Source organism: Macadamia integrifolia, chromosome 4 (genome assembly GCF_013358625.1).
Source record: "Macadamia integrifolia cultivar HAES 741 chromosome 4, SCU_Mint_v3, whole genome shotgun sequence".
Classification (NCBI taxonomy): Eukaryota; Viridiplantae; Streptophyta; class Magnoliopsida; order Proteales; family Proteaceae; genus Macadamia; species Macadamia integrifolia.
In genome coordinates, this window is record NC_056560.1 from 16,795,906 (window position 1) to 16,817,952 (window position 22,047).

At 40.1% G+C, this 22,047-nt stretch overlaps 1 protein-coding gene across 1 annotated transcript in view; it reads right to left on the reverse strand.

The window, feature by feature from the left end:
* LOC122076494 overlaps positions 1-22,047 on the reverse strand; it is a 36,188-nt gene continuing 14,141 nt past the window's right edge. Inside the window, exons 6-10 of the mRNA XM_042641806.1 lie at positions 4,300-4,356; positions 3,784-3,843; positions 3,470-3,691; positions 1,525-3,141; positions 1-736 (exon numbers count right to left, since the gene is read on the reverse strand). Of these exons, the coding sequence (XP_042497740.1) occupies positions 113-736; positions 1,525-3,141; positions 3,470-3,691; positions 3,784-3,843; positions 4,300-4,356 (2,580 nt within the window). The 3' untranslated portion in view covers positions 1-112. The remainder of the gene's footprint in view (positions 737-1,524; positions 3,142-3,469; positions 3,692-3,783; positions 3,844-4,299; positions 4,357-22,047) is intronic.

Consider the following 22,047-nt stretch of genomic DNA (forward strand, 5'->3'; position numbering starts at 1 on the left):
TGCAAAATCAAAGCTGGGACTTTGAATCATTTAACTCTATCTCCCCATTTTAATGAGATCCCATATTTACATCTAAAGAAAAAGAAAAGTAAGATGGGGACCAAAGAAGAAATTACAATTGAGGCTTGGATTCCTGTACCTCCTTGAGGCCTTGAGCCCTAGCATCACCTCCAGTTTGCAAAGCATTGGAGCACATAGGGGTGGCATTCCTTACATCATCTTCTACCTTTGGACAACTACCCTCAGTCCGGCGATCAACTGTGTTATCACTACTTTTGCAATTAGAGTCACCCTTAGTATAATTACTTCTGGGCACACGCTTTCTAGGCTTCGTCCCAGGGGTAAAAACAACAGCACCTTCAGCATTGCCTACATGTTGAGGATTTGGTATGTCCAGATGGTGCAGTTCCATACTTGAGTTTGGTGTCATTCTCTTGCAAGATCTACTGGGACGAGGCGGGAGCCCATTCTGAGAATAACTTCTGCCAATTTGATCATCCCCTTTTCCACCACCTTTGAATTTCGGCTTTGAACAAGTGGATTGACCTAGGGCCTGCGAATCTAGACTTACAAGCAATGCAGCCCCCTCAGAGGAGGCATCTCCCACTTTGTTTGACAATCCTGATTTACAGGAACGAGTATCACCCTCGGTGTCATGGGCATCTGTCTGCAGACCTTGCTCGCTTTCGTGATCAGCATTGGACACATCTTCCTCCACCACAGCAGAGGATGCCTCCTGTTGACCAGCGGTAAACATAATTAACAATATACAAGTACCATAACAAAAAGTTCTAATAGCTGAATAGGTACACACTGAAAGAAAATAAGATTGTAATCGAACTTGAACATAGCTGCATAATCTGCCCATGAAGGGGATAGCCATTCCTGACCTGAATGGTTGTAAAAGCTAAATCATTTCCTGATTCAACCAGGTCCAGCCCAAAATCAATTCAAACCCAATACTTAATAAAAGGAACCCAGTAACCACCCAGTTCGTGGTCAGGTAGTGTTCCATTGATGTTTGTATTAGATTGTACGAACCACAAATAGGTTTTGTCACACATAACCAAAGATGAAGGAAGAAGCCAGTCAACCACAATATTAAATCAATAATATTTTTGGCTACATTATGGAAGTCTAGCTAAACAACATTTGACAGGAATGGGCATCAGACCCCCAACAAATCACATGACAAAACAGATCAAGTATAAAAACCTAGCACATGCATTTGAATTTTTTTCCCCGAGAACTTGGCCATTTACATCTATTGAAATTTGCTGACGTGGAAAGAGCTAATTTTGGGAACATGCATTGGAGATTTGATTGAATCTCACGACCAAAACAGCTCGTCTCTGAAGAACCTTTTTGGTTGGTTTTTCGATATGGTTACTTTGGTTACTTTTATATGGCTTACAGTTTTTGTTGTGGATTTGGATGTAATTTTTTGCAAACAGTCCATCTACACTAATGAAAAAATAAATTCACAAAAGAGAGAGAGAGAGAGAGAGAGAGTAAAAGATGTACCTTATTTTGTAAGTTGACAAACTGTTCAAAGTCTGATCCTTCTCCATCGGAGTCGGCCATCTCTTCACATTCAAACTCTACATTTTCTCCGAGTTCTTCATCAGAGTCGCTTAATTCTTCCTGCTCCATCACTATCTCCTGAGGCGACTGCTGCTCTGTGATATCTTCAGCATACCCACTTAGGCTACTGCTTGCCGGAACCAAGGGACAAGCACCTTGAGGACCTCCTTTGCTGCTGTATTTGGAAGCAACAGAAACAGCATGGTAATGTGGGCTACTACCTTGATAAGAAGGCCCATTAGCACTTCGATTTCTCATTGTAGTTCCACAATCTGCTCCACTGATTTCTAGATCATTAGAATTAGGTTCTGTAATAGCTCTGTCTGTCATAACTTTCTCCTTCCTTGATGTAGAACTTAGGTGAATTTCTAAATCCAATTCACTATTCCTATCAGAAGGGCTAGCAGGTATGGTAGCAGAAGCAGATAGACTACTCCTGACCTGAGGCTCACTCAGAACAGAAGTTTCTGGCTGTTGAGCTTGGGCACAATGGCCATGAAGTGATTCCAGATCAACAGATCGGCGACAGGCAGATAATGCAGGAACAGAATCACCGCTAACATCATCTGTTTTTTGCAGGAGTGGGTGAAATTCAATAGAACCAGGGGTCGGGGGGGTTTGACCCACAGATTGAGGCTTACAGAAGAGATCGAAATTTGCTTGAAGCTGATTCCCAGGTAACAAACTCAAATTGCCAGAGGTGGTACCACAGTTCAAAGGGTAATATGGAAAACAGCCATCTTCAGGAGCCTGAAACAGCAATGGATGCATCTGAAGATCCAGCTCTGCACGTTTTTCCCCTGCAACATGTTGATCTACAGGTAGGCCAGAGACTTTTGAAGGATTTGAAGTATTGTGATTGATGGAAAAAGTTCTGTTCTTTCCAGCATTTACTGAATGGGTGGTAGCCGATCTTGCTATATTAAGTCTTGGAACTTGATCTTCTGTTCCAGCAGCATTTCCAATCTCACCACCGCCTCCAGCAGTACAAGTCTTGGTAGAATAAGATGATCCAGAGCAGTAACTTTTGAAAGCAGATTGGGAGATCACACGAACAGATGGAGGAAGATTAACAGGAGGCAAGTCAGGAGCCAACTTGACCAACTGGAGAGAATTACTTCTACGAACTCGGCATGGCCGCAAATGGACTTGCTTTTTTGCTGATTTGGAGACCAGATCGGACGCCAGATGATTGGAGGCCATAATGTTTGAGGTATCATATCTGGCACTAGTAAAAGGTGATGCATTCTGTAGATGTTGAGAGTAAATTGAAGCAGGCAGAAATTCATGCAAATGAGCTTGGTTGGATTGAGTTTCCCCATACCCATCACCAACACCAGCAAGTTTTCCACCAACACAAGCACCCTCTTGTGGTGATAAATCCCCAGATTTGGCTCCTTTGCTAAAGCTTGATTGTGGAAGTTCAGAATATATGAGCCTGGAGTTTCCAGGTCTCCAATCAGCTAAGAAAGCCTCGTGTACATAAGCTTCATCTTCATCATCCAAATTATCATCTCCACTGTTATTCCCTCCATAAGCATTATCAACCGGATAATCCTGCACTTAAAATATGTTCTAGGTAACTAAAATGATAAGCAAACCTTGTGCAAGGATACAAGTATGGGTGCCGTAGCAATGGATATATCTCTAAGCCTGGGCACATTCCATTCAAGGAATGTTTTAATCTTTTTAATACAATTACACCTCCTAAGTGTCTTCATATGAATTCCTCCAGATACAGCCTAAACCCCCATCCGACAGGCTGACACATTTAATCCATAACCATAAGAATGTCACCCTGTCAAGTTTATATGGGAAAACTAGGAGGAATTGAAGGATACTGGGGACTACAGGCTCTAAAGCCACCACCAAGAAATGAACTTACCTCCTTCTCTGACGCAGTTTGCCAACAGGAAATTCCTGCAGTTTTAGACTTTCTTCTCATGGATTCATATACTCTCCTTTTCTCTTTTTTAGCTGCGTCACTTTTATATGACTTCTGTGTTCCAAGAGCAACACGCCATTGCCGGGGCAGTAACGATGGATCTCTATATGGAACAATAAATTTCCAGATGGACATCCAGTCAAGCTTGAAGACCCGAAGTCCCTGAAATTTTTAAGCGAAATGGATCATTTAAGTGGCTATCTAATTGAATTACATTTGAGGGGGAGTGGAACCATCAAGATCCATCAAATCACCTCATTAATGCGTGCCTTCTCTTCAGCAGTCAAAGGAGAGGTCTTCATACGTCGAACTGCCTGCATGAAGGAAAACAGCAGATTCACTAGGTTTATAAGAAAGAAAATGATTTTATAACCCCAGTGCCTGTATGATATATATAAAAGAACCCAGATTCACTACCTTGTGTACCTGTTCACCAATAATAAGGACAAAATAATCAAATACTGAATGTTTCCCAACTCAAACGGGTAAGAAACTAAGAATCCAATTACCATAAAATTGTTGGATCACTAACCGTTTTCTAACGGCTTGCCAAATCAGTAATCACATTCCACAAGATGGACTATCAACTGGATAGTCCATATGTATGAAATTTGACAATTTACTATCTATTCTGAGCAATTTTGGAAAAACAAGTAACAATAAGAATACACATTATTTTGATGTACAACACACACACACAATAAACATGGAAATGCTTTCAGTAATTAGAACCAAATGGTAAAACCAAAAGTATGAGAGACTGAACATACCTTTATTGGGTTTTCAGGTGCTTTAGAAGAACAGCGATTCTTCTGCCTAACAAAAATCTTAAAAAAAATAATAAAAAAAAAAACTCAGAAAAAATGGAATCTTTTTGTAAATAACCAAACAGACAGAACACTAAATATTTCTACTCGCAGAACATAATTGCTTCCCATAACTACTGCTCCCAGAAAAAAACAGTGCAAAAGGAACTTTCCCTAAAGAGTTTGGTAAAAGTCGCATGTAATTTATTGTCAAAGTCAAACACATCAATCATGTCAAATGGAAAACAATGGATCAATTATGCTAATTCTTAAAAAGATCAGAACAAGCCAAATTTATCAATTCTGCTCCCAACCAACATTTGAATCATTATGAGATAACACAAGCAGAAATATCGATAACTATAGACACCATAGTTCCTTGAGATGAGAATATGGCCAATCCCCAATAGCTGGGATAAGAATATAGCCAAAATAATTTCCAGGTAAAATTGTCATACTTTCCCCTTACTGCCGATATATAATAGGCATGGTCTCATTGCAGACGACTGTACCACACCTAATTATCAAGTTCAGCATTCTATTACTTGACCAAACAATAGATGGTAAGCGCTCAGGGGTTGTGAATAAAGTCCATTTTCTTGTCACATTATGGTGCAAAAAAGTTACATCATTTGTCAAGATATCACATAATAACAACACATTAAGCACACTGGCCAGCATTAGCACTAGATAACAAGAAAAGATGATTTCTAACCAAAGAATGAGGATAATAAGAGTCATCATGTTGCTGTTTTTAGGCATAAAAGAGGATATGTTTGACATTTTTTCAGTCAATTTACATAGTAATTAGTATGTATTTCTTCAGAAGGGCATAAAGATACCAATATAAATAATGAAGCAACTAAGAAACAACCAAGGAATTAATAAATATATGGGTGAAAAATAAGATACATACGTGTGAAAAAAAGAATGGTCATTTTGGAAGAGATCATAGAGGCTATGAAAGAATTCATGGAGTATATGGTTTTGGAGAAAGGAATGAGGAGGGGACTTCAGTTTTAGATTTTGTTGTAGCTTATGATTTATCCATAGTAAAAACTTGCCTTGAAAAGAGAGGAATATCTAGTAACCTTAAAAAATTGGCATTATAGTAGCCAAATCGATTTGTTTCTAACTTGAAGAAAAGATAAGTTGCTATGTAAAGATTGTAATGTTATACTAGGGGAGAACATAACGACAAAACATAGACCAGTGGTCATAGATACGTGTCTCAAAACGCTAAATCGTAAGAGAGGTGAGAATACTTGCCAAAGGATTAGGTGGTGGAACTTAAGAGAAGAAAAGTTGAAATCATTTAAGAATATTTTGGTCAAACAAGGAAGGTGGGACTTTTGATGGAACGAGATGACTGCTTGTATCAAGAAAATTGCTGAAGAAGTCGAATCCAAAGGAAAACAAGTCACCTAGAGAAACTTGGTGGGGAATGATAAGATTCAAGCTCTCATTTAGGGCTAAGAAATCTAGTTTTAAGTTTTGACTTTTAAGACATGGCAAAGGACTAAGGATGAGGAGGATTTAAAAAGGTATAAATTTGCTAGAACTGAAGTGAAGAAGATAGTGGGAAAAAGAAGAGCGAAGAAATATGAGGATCGTTATAACAATTGGAGCACAAAGGAAGGGGAGAAGCTATCTATAAAATAGCTAAAAAGATGGCAAAGAAGAGCAGAGCTTTCAACCATGCCAGATGCATTAAAAGTGAGATGATTAAGTACTAATAAGGGATGTGGACCTTAAAGAGAAACTATTTCTATAGCTTACCAAATGATGGCATTTTAAGTAATAGTGTTTTGGAAGGCAACATATCGTTGATATGTACAAAAAATAAGGGTGCCTAAAAGTAAACGAAGCTTTAAGGAAGATCAAAGTAGGTTAAGGCACTAGGTCCAGATGGGCTTCCTAAAGAAGTGTGGAAGAGCTCAGGAATCTATGGTATATCTTGGCTTACTAGGTTGTTCAATAAGATTATGAGCACAAGAAATATGCCAAACAAATGGAGGAGAAGCATTATGGTTCTGATTTAAAAAAAAGGTGATATTCAAACTTATAATAACAATAAAAGCATAAAACATATGAGTCATACTATGAAATCATGGGAGAGAGTTGCCAAAATTTGCTTGAGACAAGAAACTAACATTACAAATATACATTTTGGTTTTATGCTAGGAAGATCAGCATAAAAGCTATTTATTTACTTAAGAGACTTATGGAAAGATGTATAGAATGTAAGAAGGGTCTCCATATGATCTTTACTGACCTAGAAAAAGCTTTTGATAGAATCCCTAAGGACTTAATTTGGAAGTATTAGAGAAGATAGTGGTGAAACAGGGCCAGGTTCGGCTGGGTATTTTTAAACCCTAGCCCAACCCTAAGTCCCCTTAGCTAGGTCCGGCCTGGCCCGGCCCGGCCCTGACTTAAGGGCTGGAAAACTCAACCTTGGCATTAAGTCAAGGCCGGGCTGGGTTGACCATGATTGAGCCTGACCATAGGGAATCAAAATCCCAACATGAGTCCAATCTAAGCTGCAAATCCCAACGGCTTCTGATTCTAGATGGTATTGTGGTAACATCAGGAAAGAGAGGAACTTTATTACATCTCTATGCTAACTCTTATTGTTTAACTTATGAGATATTATTATATTTCTCCATATCAAATTTTCAATATCGTACTACTATTAAAAGTACGTACTTCACTTCTTTGATATACGTTTTAAAAAAGACAAAAAGACCATTGGCATCTACAAAGAAAAACTTTACAAATGACCAAAAAGTTGGAAGGGAAAAAACGTGGGCATTCTTGCTATTGCTCCTCCTTAAATCTCTCTCCATAATTATTCACTCCCTCCCCACTCTCTACAATTATCTCTCTCTCTCTCTCTCTCTCTCTCTCTCTCTCTCTCTCTCTCTCTCTCTCTCCATATTTACATTTGTAAATCTCTCCATAATAATTCACTCCCTCCCATAGTTTTTAATACCAGTGCCTTGGCGCCGATGCGGCCTAGAAATGGTAAGGTAGTGTTCTGCCTTACGTGAAGTGGCTATGGCGGTCGCCTTATAGAATAAGGCGGCTTAAGCGACGCCTTAGGACGACTTACGACAAAGGCGGTCGCCTTATGGGGTTTTTTTTTTTTTTAAACACATTTCAAAATTGCTTGATGAAGATTCCAAATATAGATTTTTTATTGGTAGGTGTATGGTTTTGTTAACACTTGAGATGTATGAGATTAGCTTTACTCCACCAAAAATAACCAAAACACGATTCATAAACAAAACAAAAATACAATTCACAAACAAAGTTTGAATTTTGTCAAGGGTTTTGAGAAAAAGGGCTTTGAGAAGGAACAAGGAAGAACCACTGATCCAGGCGACCATTTTTCTTCGGCAGCGGTGAGCTTACTCCGACGAATAGTCGTACCCCCTCTACAGGTATGTTTTTGTGTTTTTGTGTTTTTTTTTTTCAATATTCTTTCTTGTTCATGCAGAGCTACGGTGAGTGGTTTTTTTTCCTCTCTTCTTTCTTCTTCTTCTCAGTTTTTTTCTTCTTCTCCTCAGTTTTTTTCTTCTTCTTCTTCTTCTATTCCAGAGCTACGGTAAGTTTTTTTTTTTTTCTTCTTCTCGCTTTTTCTTCTTCTTTTGTTCCACAGCTACAGTGAGTTTTTTTTTTCTTCTTCTTCTCGCTTCTTGCTTCTTTCTTCTTCTTCTCGCTTCTTTCTTGTTGTTTTTCTTCTTCTTCTTCTGTTCTGCAACTTCTGATATGATACTTTTTTTTCTTCTTATTCATTTTCTTCTGTTCTTCACTGAGTGGATGAGCTCTGCAATCTCCTTTTTTTTCCCTTCTTCAGATCGTCTTTCTTCTCCCTTATTTCTCTTTCTTATTCTGTTCTTCATTCTTCCTCTGTTCTGCAACTTCTGCATACCATACCTTTTCTTTTTTCTCTTCTTTCTTCTTCATTTTCTTCTGTTATTCCTGTGGTTCTGTTTTTAATTAATTAATTCAATATTTCAATATGCTTATAGCCTCTTATATGCAGCTATATATTAGTTTATTAGTTATTATTGCCTAGTTTATTCTGTTAGATTGCCATTAAGTAGGTCTAATGTGTAAATGTGTATAATTGTATTTGTAGACAAATTTTCATCTACTCATCTATGGAAATAATTGGTGGTAGCAGTGGGGGTGAAAATACAATTACTGCACAGTCAACGATTGATCCAAGCAAGGATCCAAAAAGGAGAGCTAAATCAACGATCCTGGATGGAAATATGGGTATTGGCCTGACGTATCAGACAGAAATTAGATTAAGTGTACCCTTTGTGAGAAGGATGTCAATAGAGGAATAAAACGATTAAAGCAACATCTCATTGGTGGCTATGGAGATATAGCCAAGTGTGTGAAAACAACGGAAGCAATTGCTAAAGAGATGAGAGATGCAATCTTGAAGAACCAGAGAAAAAGGAACCTTGATTGTTTGGATGATTTGGATGTTAGTGATGAACCTATAGAAGTAACGGGACTACAACAGAATATAGTATCCAATTTGGGGGTCTCATGTCCTATCCTTAGCTCTGGGACAACTTCAAGAAGAAATAAAGCTATCATTCAAGCACAATCCAAACAACAAGGGGTCCCATGGATAAGCATGTGAGGAGGACTCCTGAAGAAGTGGTTGCAGATAGGCGGGATAAAGGTCCATATCAGACAACAATGGAGAACTGTGTAAAAGGAGAAGAAAGAAATAAACTTCGTTCTTACTTTGCAAGGTGGGCTTATGAGAGTGGTGTTCCATTTAATGCTTTGAAGTTAAAGAGTTTTGAGGAATTGGTAGAGGCTATTGGTCAATATGGACCAGGTTTCAAGCACCCTTCAATTCATTATTATAAGAGGCCTCTATTGAAATCTGAAAAGGATAAAATTGATGAGTTAAAGGTGAAGTATCAAGGATATTGGAGGAAATATGGGTGCACACTCATGTCTGATGGGTGGACAGACAAGAGATGAAGGCAACTAATTAATTTTCTTGTCAACTGTTTGGAGGAGACTTTTTTTTTAGAGTCTGTGGATGCATTTAACCGATCACAAACAGCTGAAATGTTGTTGAAGCTACTTAATAGTGAGGTTGAAGAGATTGGTGAAGATAATGTGGTTCAAGTAGTCTCTGATAATGCTGCCAACTATGTTGCAGTAGGTCGACTACTAATGGAGAAAAGGAAGAGGTTGTTTTGGAGTCCATGTGTAGCTCATTGCATAGACCTTATGATGGAAGAAACAGGCAAATTGCACTCTTATATGTTTGTTATATCTAAGGGCAGGAAATTAACTGCATTCATCTACAGGCACACTCGCTTTCTTGAAGCTATGAGGCAAAAAATAGGGGGAGACACAGTGAGGGCTGGAGTGACTAGATTTGCCTCTTCTTTTTTAACACTCCAGAGCTTATACAAGCACAAAGAATCTTTGAAAAAATTCGTTGTTGATGATGAATGGTCCCGTTCTAAGCTTGCATCAACAGAGGCAGGGAAGAAAGCTTTTGAGACTGTGTTTGCTACAACATTCTGGAATGGTGTGATGGATTGTATAAGAGCATCACAACTTCTTCTTCAACCCTTGAGGATTGTAGATGGTGATGAGTTGCCTACTATGCTTGAAATATATATATGGCAATACAAGTGGCAAAGAAGAACATCAAAAAAAAATTTGGAGGCAATGAAAGGAAATAGAAGAAAATCATTGGGATTGTTGATCACCGTTGTGAGACTATGATGGATGGACCAATATATTTAGCTGCCTTTTTCCTCAATCCAAACAAGTTCTTTAAGGCAATAGTAGATAATCCAGATAATGAGTTGGACGTAGCTCAAAAAGCAAGTGATGCCTTCAATGATGTTCTTGCAAGTTTGGTGCCTGATGAGACCTTACAAGATAAGATCATTCTCCAGATTAACAAGTATACCATTGCTCAAGGAAGTTTTTCAAAGGACATGGCGATTAGACAAAGGGACAAGTTGAATTGTAGTAAGTATATTTCCTTTTAAAGTTCTAATTAGTTTAGAACTTCGTATGTTGATTTTTTACTTGACCTATGTTTTTTTATATTATATATTTATAGTCTTTTGGTGGTCTTCACATAGAAATACTGCTCCTGACCTTTCAAAGCTTGCATTGCGCATACTTGGTCTTTGTTACTCATCTTCTGGTTGTGAGCACAATTAGAGCACATTTGAATTTGTGAGTATTGAGTTCTGAGTACCTGTGATGGAGACATCAAGGTGTACAGATGCAAGAAGAAGAAGAAACAGCCATCTTTGTGGTTGGAAGAATAGAAAGAAGAAGAAGAAGAAAAAAGAGGAAGAAAAGGAGGCTCGATCCAGCCTTTCCAGCGATGGATCGAATCCCTCTCTCTTTCCAGATTTCAGCAAATCTTATGGGCCCCATTAGTTGTTAGTTTAGTAGTTTATTTTTAGAATATTCTTTTCCTTGTTAGCCCTTTTAATTAATTAGGAAACTATTTTATTAGTTGTTAGTTTTTAGGAAGTCTTTATTTACTTTCCAATTGGTACTTTTTTTATTTTTAGTAACTAAGCTTTATATTTATGTAATGGCCTAGGCCACGATGGAAGGAATGAATGAGAACTTCGAAAGTTTGTCCAAATTGGAAAACTCCCAACCCCGTACAATTTCCCTCTCCCTTTCTAATTCTCTCTCTCTCTCATTAAATTCTCTCTTTTCTCTCGGTTCCTCTCTTTCTCGGTTTTCTTCCCCTCTCCCTCTTTCTCTCGGCTGTCTTAATATTGCAGCCTCTCTATTTTTCTGGTATTATTGTTGAAGACAGGTGCTCTTCCCTCAAGCAGCCAAGGATCGATCAAAGCACCATTGTTTCTCTGCACTACTGTTAAGGATACTACTACCTCTTCTTCAAGCAACAAAAACTGGCTACTGCACTTTGTTTTCTGTACTATTGTCAATGGATGTTGTTCTCCCTTCAAGCAAACAAGAGCTGCAATAATTCCAAAAGGTTTTCTTCTATAGCATTCAATCTGGACAGCAATCCTTAATCTCGGTAGACTTTGATTTCTTCTTCTCTTCTCTGTTTGGATAGTGGACAGGTAAGTAATTAAACTAAACTCCCCACCTCCATTAATCCCCTGTTATATGTTTGCAGCCCATTATCATTGAAACCAGCCCCTGCCCCTTCGTTTATGCCTATTTCATCTACTGTTTTAAGTCTTTTCTTCACTGTTATATTTCCAAAACCCTTGCTAATTTTCTATTTTAGTTGGCTGCTAGAGGACATTGATTGTTTGCATATCTTGTTTGGCGTCTAGATTGATTTGTGCTGAACCTAATATTCGTATGACGTTTGTTCCATTCCCCATGTCCCCACTTGAAGCTTAAGTAAGTTTTTATGTGTTTTTCCGTTTAGATTGATATTGCTCCTGGCTACATCTTGATTTGTCTCTTGTTCTGCTGAACATATCTAAATCCCAACCTAACCTCAAGATCCCCCTTAAGTTTCTCTTACCCCAATTGAGTTACTCTTGTAGGGACCTTAGTTGTCTAGGAAATCCCCTGCATCATCTTGATATCAGAGTATGGTTATGTCTAGGTTTAGGGTAATTAGGTACTGCTGTCCCTTGTTTACATGTTTTACCTTCTGAGGTCTAATCTCCGTCGCAATCTATCCGTAGTCAAGTCCGAGCTAAGAGAGTGTTACCATAGATTAGAGGACACCCTTTTCTTTCTTAAGTTGGCGGGACCAAATAGCATTGGACGCTATTCCCTCCAAAAGCACATACTTGAGAGGGAGATTTCTGACCTCAAGAGTGAAAGAGCTAACTACCTGTTTCAATTGGAGATTCTGAGTAGACCTTGAGTCTTTGGTGGCAACCGTACCTTGGCTGCCCATCTCCTTACGTCCACTCGTAATGGTAGAGGATATCAAGACATGTCTGACCCCCTAGCACCTCCACTAAATCTGAGTAATTGGCTGAATTTATGAAAGTCGTCCAAGCCATACAAGAAACACAAGCTGCCCATCTCCAAGCCCTTACCGATAAGTTGGCTGCCCTCGAGACAAGTGCCCAAAACCTTGATGGATGGTAAGGCCATAACACAACTGGTACTGAACCTAGGGGCAGAGGCCCTAACCCTGAGGAACTAAACGAGAATAACCAGAATGATGATTATGACCAGATAGGGGATAACTTCTAAGGCCTAGGGCGTGGTAGGGATAGGGGTAGGGGTCGAGGCCCACCGCCAAGATGCCAAACCCAATATGGAGATGATGAGGGTTATGAACATCATGATAGGGGCTTTGATGTCAGATGGATGATTAAGGTAGATGCCCCTACCTACGATGATCAGATTGATGCTAGGATCCTTCTGGATTGGATCAAGCAGATGGATAGGTACTTTGATTTCTACGATATACCAAAGGAAGTCCGCTACCGATTTGCTAAGTTCAAGCTTATTGGAGCTGCTCAGGACTTCTGGACAGACCAAGAGTACCAGGAGGACCACCTAGGACTTGAGCCAATCACCACCTGGGTATAAATGCAAGAGCGGCTCAAGAGGGAATTTTTGCCTATCACTTATAGGCTCCAGTTGTTTAATAAAATGAATACCCTAAAGCAAGGAAAGTTGACTGTGACCGAATATATGAACAAGTTCAACGAATTGAAAATTAGAAGCCGTATTCGGGAGGATGTTGAGCAGACACTATCCAAATTCCTTATCGGACTCAACTCCGAAATTCAGTCTCGTATGGCACCCCACCTGGTGTGAGACGTTCCACAGGCCTTCAGGATAGCCCTTGAGGTGGAATCCTCCATGAGAACTTATTCTCAGAGGAAGAGCTTCCAAGTTGGGGAGTCCCAATTTAGAAAACCACCCCAAGGCTCAATTGGACTCCCAAAACCCACTGCTGCACCACAGCGTCAATTTGACAAGGGTAAAGGAATTTTGGGAGAAGCACCCAAGAGTAGTGGGCAACAATAGTGCTTCAAGTGTCGCGGGTTTGGTCACTTCTCCAGAGAGTGTCCCAATAGGAATCTTTATATGGGAGAGCAAACCCCTGAAGAAGGTGACCAAGAGGGTTTTCAGGACCATGAGTATGAGGACCATAGACCAGATGAGACCATATCTGATGAGGACACCAAGGCCGGTGACATCAAGCTCGACATTGTGCGTTGCATGGTCTCACAACCTAAGAGTAGCAATGATTGGCGACGAACTAATATTTTCATCACTTACACATGTCATCAGGGTAAGAACTGTTGCGTCGCCATAAACAGCGGGAGTTGCATCAATGTGGTCGCCAAGAGCGTTGTTGCTCGAATGGGCCTCAAACCTGAACCCCACCCTAAGCCTTACAAAGTTGCCTAGGTTGATCAGTCCACCATTCCTGTTAGTCTGAGGTGTTTAGTTCCCCTACACTTTGCAGGATATGAGGATCGAGTGTGGTGTGATGTCCTAGAGATGGATGTTGCCCACATCATCCAAGGTAGACCCTGGTTATATGATCGGGATGTCACCAATTACGGGAAGTCTAACACCTATGTCTTTGAGTTCAAAGGAAGATCAGACTGACCCCCAGTGCCCCTAAGGAAGTTAGGGTTCCAGAACACAAGGGAGTACATCCAAACACACCCCCACCAAAACACTCAACATTTTAAATCAACAATTTGAAGGAGAGTGTCAAGAGTCGGGTGATTTATGCTCTAGTTGCCATACAGAGTAATACCGATAGGTCACGCTTATTCAATGAGGCTCCTAGAGAAGTGCGACCCTTGTTGAGGAAATTCGAGAGGTTATTCCCTGAGGAACCACCTGATGAGTTACCACCTATGCGTGACATCCAACACGCTATTGATTTAGTCCAGGATCCTCTTGATGGAGGGCCGGTAGGGGTAGGGAAGAATTCCCTGAGATAGAGTCTCAGAGTTGCAGGGGAGGGGAAAAATCGCACTAAGAAGGAGGGAGAAGAATCACGCACACAGCCCTCAGGCTCTCAACACTCAAAACTCAATTCATCATTCTCTTCTCTAATTAAACAATTACATGCATTTAAATAGTAAAAGAAACCCAACATTAAAAGAAAACGTATTCTAATTTGGAAACTCAAATTACTTGGAAACTAAATCCTAGTAGCTATCACCTACCTAAGTTACTGAAATAAAAGATTGCAGGAGAATAAAAATAAAATCCTAAAAGATCCTACTGGTTAAAGACTCAATATGAGTCCGGTTCATCGTTCACTGGATACCCAAATGGGTATGGGCTGCTCCATGGGTGCATATCTACATCAATTCCCCCGATGTTGAGAAAAACTCGTCCACGAGTTTTGTAGAACGGGAGAATTAACACCAATCGATCAACATTCATCCTTACCTGTATGAAATCACGATCGAATGCTATGAGATCTACGACACAAAGTTCTTTGGTGTAGTAGTGACTCGGAAAAATAAAATCGATCAGTTCACTAATGAGATCAATCGATTTAAAGTTTTCCACAAGTTGATCTTCAACTTCCAATGGTGAAGGTAGAGTGTGCTATGGATTTGATTTCCGTGCAATGTCGTTGAGCCTCATCGAGCTTCTCTATTATCAACTGCATTTGTTGACGAATATCCGCTAAAAGATTGAGATCCATTGGCCAGTTTTTTTTTTCCGTTATTTTTTTTTGTCAAGGGAGGGTAGAATTGTAAATAGATGAAGTTCACTTTAAGTCACCAAGGGATGTCACGCGTGGGTCAGGGATATAGTTGGAAATAAGGGAAAAATATGGGGATAAAGAGTTAAAGACAAACAGAAGGGCAAAGTGGAAAAATCCAACAAATTGAAGAGAGTAAGAGTGAAAAGGGTTATCAGGGGTGGGGTTTGGGATTACCGAAGAGAAACAATCGACCGAAGGCTCTTCTTAGAGACGGAATCAGCAGCGGGAGTCGGCTCCAAGCAAGAGAGAGGCTCGCGATGGCTTTGCAGGTATGTGGTCCTTTCTCTCTCTTCTCGACTTCTCTTTCTTCTTCTTCTTCTTCTCGTCTGTTTTTTTCCTTTTTTTCTTCTGCTTCTTCTTTCTTCTCTTCTTCCTTCTAGCTTCTATCTCTCCCTCTTCTCGACTTTTCTTGCTTCACGGTTCTTTTTTTTTTTTTCTTTGCCGTCGGACACAGAGAGGAGGCGGTGACTTCAATGATGGATTGTGACTTCGATGGAGGTGGTGATCAGCAACGGGGACTTTGATCAACAACGGGTACTTCACAACGAAGAAAGTCAATGTGCGGGAGGAGGCGAGAAGACTGGGAACCAGGTATGTTCACTTTTTTGGTTCTGTCTCGCTCTCTCTTTGACTCTCTCTCTTCTCTCTTCTTCTTTCTTCTCGATTCTTTTCTCTTTTTTCTTTGCCGTCGGACACAGAGAGGAGGCGGCGGCTGCTGTCGGAAGGGACAGAGAAGGCGGAGGGCAGGTGGTGCTGCCGGAAGGAACAGAGAAGGCCGAGGGCAGGGAGGGTTTGGGGTTTTTTTTTTTTTTTTTTTTTTCTGCTATCGCTTTCTGCTGCTTCTCCGACTTCGACCTCGACTCTTTTTTTTTTTTCACTGTGTTCTCAGTATCGGTGGAATCAGACACAGAGAATGGGAAGGGAAGAACAAAGATGGGGAAGGAATAGGATCCTTCGGCTCTGATACCAATTGATGGAGGGCCGGTAAGGGTAGGGAAGAATTCCCTGAGATAGAGTCTCAGAGTTGCAGGGGAGGGGAAAAATCGCACTAAGAAGGGGGGAGAAGAATCACGCACACAGCCCTCAGGCTCTCAACACTCAAAACTCAATTCATCATTCTCTTCTCTAATTAAATGATTACATGCATTTAAAAGAAACCCAACATTAAAAGAAAACGTACTCTAACTTGGAAACTCAAATTACTTGGAAACTAAATCCTAGTAGTTATCACCTACCTAAGTTACTGAAATAAAAGATTGCAGGAGAATAAAAATAAAATCCTAAAAGATCCTACTGGTCAAAGACTCAATATGAGTCCGATTCATCGTTCACTGGATACCCAAATGGGTATGGGCTGCTCCATGGGTGCATATCTACATCACCTCTCTTCCGAACTTACCCCATTACCGAATGAATCCCAAAGAACACGCCAAACTCAAACGACAAGTGGATGAACTATTGCAGAAGGGATTCATTAGGGAGAGCCTTAGCCCGTGTGATGTACCTGCCTTGCTCACGCCAAAGAAAGATGGCACCTGGCGTATGTGTGTTGATAGTAGGGCCATTAATAAGATCACAATCAAGTATAGGTTCCCTATCCCTAGGCTTGATGACATGCTGGATATGATGGCTAACTCTTCGATCTTTTTGAAGAATGATCTCAAGAGCGGGTACCACCAGATTAGGGTTAGGCCTGGAGATGAGTGGAAGACAACCTTCAAGACGAAGGATGGCCTCTTTGAGTGGTTAGTCATGCCTTTTGGCTTGTCAAATGCACTTAGCACCTTCATGAGGATAATGAATCAAGTGCTTTAACCATTCATTAGCAAGTTCTTTGATGACATCCTCATCTATAGTAAGACCGCGTCTTCCCACTTGGATCACTTACAGAAGGTTTTTCATGTGCTCTTACAAGAGAAACTCTATGTCAACCTCAAGAAGTGCACCTTCATGAGTGATCAAGTCATCTTCTTAGGATTTGTTGTGTCAACTCAGGGAGTATCTACTGACCTTGAGAAAGTGAGAGCGATTGTAGAGTGGCCTGAGCCAACTAATATCCATGAGATATGAAGCTTTCATGGCTTAGCCACTTTCTACAAGAGGTTCATTTACCGGTTTAGTTCCATTATGTCTCTTATCACCGATTGCATGAAAAAAGAAGTTTCAATGGACTAAGAGTGCTACGAAGGCCTTTAATGAGATTAAAAAGCTTATGACTGAAGCTCCAGTCCTGTGCCTCCCAGATTTCTCTAAAGTTTCGAAGTGAATTGCGATGCATCTGGTATTGGGATAGGTGGTGTCCTAGGACAAGAGGCCCACCCTGTTGCCCATTTTAGTGAGAAGCTTAATGAAGCTAGGCAACGATATTCCACATACGACAAGGAATTCAATGCGGTTGTCCAATCACTACGCTAATGGCGACATTACCATTTACCGAAAGAATTCGTGCTATTCTCTGACCAACAAGCTCTGAGATACCTAAGTGCCCCAAAGAAATTTAACCAGAGGCATGCCAAGTGGGTTGAGTTTCTCAAAGAGTACACTTTTGTACTCAAACACAGACCTAGTGTGGAGAATATTGTTGCAAATGCACCGAGCCGGCTGAATATGTTCCTCAGTTATACCAATGCTAGGAGTCGGGCTAGTGTGCTACTCCAAGCAATGAGTGTAGAGGTTGTAGGGTTCGAGCAAGTTAAGGACAAATACCCCACCTGTCCTGATTTTAGTGAGCCGTTCACTTCCTTGAGTGAAGGCAACCCGGTCAACCGCTCGGACTACCTACTTAGGGAGGGATTCCTTTTTAAAGGAAGCAAGTTGTGCATTCCCAAGACTTTACTCCGAGATTTCCTGATATGGGAATTGCACGCTGGGGGAGTCGCTGGCCATTTCGGTCGAGATAAGACCATCACCCTTGTTGAAGACCGATTCTTTTGGCCAGGACTGAAGAGGGAGGTTGCTAGAGTTGTGAATCAGTGCAGGACATGCCAGACCGCCAAACAACAAAAGCAAAACACGGGTTTGTACACTCCCCTACCCGTTCCCCATTCCCCTTGGCAGGACCTTAGCATGGACTTCGTGCTTGGTGTACCAAGAACTTCGAGAGGCCATGATTCTGTTTATGTGGTTATGGACCACTTCTCGAAGATGGCCCATTTCATCCCATGCTCTAAGACCTCTGATGCATCCATAGTAGCCAGACTTTTCTTTAATGAGGTTGTCAGGTACCATGGGTTGCCCCTCACCATAGTGTCCGATAGGGATGTTAAGTTCACCAGTCATTTTTGGAGGACCCTATGGTGGATGATGGGCACAAAGCTCCGTTTCTCCTCCGCTTTTCACCCTCAGACCAATGGCCAGACCGAGGTTGTCAATAGGAACTTAGGGAATTTATTGCGTTGCCTCATAGGAGAACACCTTACCAGTTGGGATCAAGTCCTTAGCCAGACTGAGTTTGTATATAATAGTTCTAAGAACCGTACCACTAGTCTGTCCCCCTTTGAGATCTGTTCAGGATACTAGCCCCGGGCACCCATAGACCTTATCCCAGTCGTGTCTAGTTCCAGGATTTCCCAATCAGCCGAATCTTTTGCTCAGCATATACATGATTTGCATGCAGGTATAAGAAAACAGATAGCACTGAGCAATGAGCAATACAAATCGAAGGCAGATGTGCAAAGAAGGCTACAAGAGTTTCAAGAGGGCGATATGGTGATGGTAAGAATCATGCAGCAACGCTTTCTTAGCGGAAAAGCGAACAAGCTACATGCTCATAGCACAGGTCCGTTCAAGGTACTCAAGAGGATAGGTGCCAATGCGTATGTTCTTGATCTGCCAGCTAGCATGGAGATCAGTAATATTTTCAATGTTGAAGACCTAGTCCCATACCATGTTACCTCTATCTTTACCCCTTTCTATCCTGATGACCTTGAGGACTTCCCCTTCACCATTGATGAGACTACTGAGCCAAACCAACCACTTCCCTCCACCTCATTACCACCTGTGCCTAAGGTCACGAGAAGAACTGAAGAAGTTAAGGAAATCCTTGATGAGAGGATTGTGTCCACACACACTGGAGGTTCTAGAGAGTTCTTGGTCAAGTGGCGTAGACGTCCGAAAATTGACAACACTTGGATCACATTGCAAGAAATCTAACAACTCAACCCATACTTGCTTGAATATTACATGAGCTTTAATTCACCGGAGGTGAATTCTTCCAAGCCGGGGAGAGTTGATGGAAACATCAAAGTGTACAGACGCAAGAAGAAGAAGAAACAACCCTCTTTGTGGCTGGAAGAATAGAAAGAAGAAGAAGAAGAAGAAGAAGAAGAAGAAGAAGGCTCGATCCAGCCTTTCCATCACTGGATTGAGTCCCTCTCTCTTTCTAGATTTCAGCAAATCTTGTGGGCCCCATTAGTTGTTAGTTTAGTAGTTTATTTTTAGAATATTATTTTCCTTGTTAGTCTTTTAATTAATTAGGAAACTACTTTATTAGTTGTTAGTTTTTAGGAAGTCTTTATTTACTTTCCAATTGGTTCTTTTTTATTTTTAGTAACTAAGTTTTATATTTATGTAATGGCCTAGGCCACGATGGAAGGAATGAATGAGAACTTCGAAAGTTTGTCCAAATTGGAAAACTCCCAACCCCCTACAATTTCCCTCTCCCTTTCTAATTCTCTCTCTCTCTCTCTCTCTCTCTCTCTCTCTCTCTCTCTCTCTCTCTCTCTCTCTCTCTCGGTTCCTCTCTTTCTCGGTTTTCTTCCCCTCTCCCTCTTTCTCTCAGCTGTCTTAATATTGCAGCCTCTCTGTTTTTCTGGTATTATTGTTGAAGACAGGTGCTCTTCCCTCAAGCAGCCAAGGATCGATCAAAGCACCATTGTTTCTTTGCACTACTGTTAAGGATACTGCTGCCTCTTCGTCAAGCAATCGAAGACTGGCTACTGCACTTTGTTCTCCCTTCAAGCAAACAAGAGCTGCAATAATTCCAAAAGGTTTTCTTCTACAGCATTCAATCTGGACAGCAATCCTTAATCTCGGTAGACTTTGATTTCTTCTTCTCTTCTCTGTTTGAACAGTGGATAGGTAAGTAATTAAACTAAACTCCCCACCTCCATTAATCCCCTGTTATATGTTTGCAGCCCATTATCATTGAAACCAGCTCCTGCCCCTTTGTTTATACCTATTTCATCTATTGTTTTAAGTCTTTTCTTCATTGTTATATTTCCAAAACCCTTGCTGATTTTCTATTTTAGTTGGCTGCTGGAGGACATTGATTGTTTGCATATCTTGTTTGGTATCTAGATTGATTTGTGCTGAACCTAATATTCGCATGACGTTTGTTCCATTCCCCATGTCCCCACTTGAAGCTAAAGTAAGTTTTTGTGTGTTTTTTCGCTTAGATTGATATTGCTCCTGGCTACATGTTGATTTGTCTTTATTTATTGTATGTTGAATTTTGTTTTGCTGAGCATATCTAAATCCCAACCTAACCTCAAGATCCCCCTTAAGTTTGTCTTACCCCAATTGAGTCACTCTTGTAGGGACCTTAGTTGTCTAGGAAATCCCCTACATCAACATGTACTTCACTTAATATGGTTTTATTGAAGATAAATAGATAATCTCGCATTATTAATGTTTTTCAGATTCACACCAATAAGAGGAATAGGTTAGAGCATCAACGGTTAAATGATCTTGTCTACATTCAGTATAATCACCGGCTTCAAGCAAGGTTCCAAGAAAGAAAAGAACAATGCAGAAACTACAATCCATTATTGTTTGATGAGCTTAATTGGAGTAGTAAGTGGATGATTGGTGAATCAGAGGATGAATTAGTTCATCCTGAGAATGATCTCACTTGGAGAGATGTTGATAGAACACTTGGGGCATCTTCATCATATCAAGGCCACAATAGACCAAAGAGGGCTCCAGCATTTGCCAGTGGAACAAATCTTTACTACACCCGACGTGGTAGGAGGGTTGAGCTTGAGGATTCTTCAAATGAAGAAGTGGATGAGATGAGTGAAGAGGATATTCGTGATGATGAAAACATTGAAAACGATTATGGAATAGCTCCAAATGATGCAAGCCAGCAACAGAATGCAGAAGAAGAAGAAGATTTTAATTTAATAACTGATTTGGATTGAAAGTCTTTGAGTCTTTGAACATTAAAGTATTTTGAGTCTTTGAACTTTAAAGTTTTTTAAGTCCTTAAACTTTTAAGTATTTGGCTTTCATTGTTTACTTAATTTTTAGCATTTTAGTTTATTTTATGTTTTTTCTTCATTGAAGTTTTTAGAATGATTAAGAATCCCCAGGTTAGTCACTTCTCATCCATTTAATTTGGCATGTCAAATTTTACTTTCGATGTGTTTTAATCTAAGTTCTTAATTACTTCTTTGACAGGAGTAGAAATATAGTGGATGACCTTAGGGCTTAGGCACTCATTCTAGCATCATAGAGGTAAGTATAATAAATACTTGTATATTTTATGTCTTCTTTTCTTTATATTTATAATTTTGTTTCATAATTATGTATTTATATTATATGTTAATATGTTATGATGATTGATGATTGATGATTGATGATTGATGAAGATGAATATTGATCATTCATGATTGATGATGAATTGATGATGAACTTAGTTTATTCACTTTATTGATTTGTTTTCTTAATGAATATCTTACATTGGTATGAATATGAACCTTTAATATTTATTTAGCATATGAGTAATAGGATTCAACTAGGATTTGAGCTAAATAGATTGGTTTTATAAAAAAATTACACAGGAACGCTTTAGTCAATAAGGCGACGCTTTATACCCGCTTTATTGCTAAGGCACTCCGAAAGACCCTCAAACGCCTCCGTCGCATTACCGCCTTAAAAACTATAGTCCCTCCCCAGTCTTCATAATTATCTTTCACTCATCCTCTCACGTATCTCCCCCTTCCGCACTCTCTATAATTATCTCTCTCCATTAAAAAAAAAAA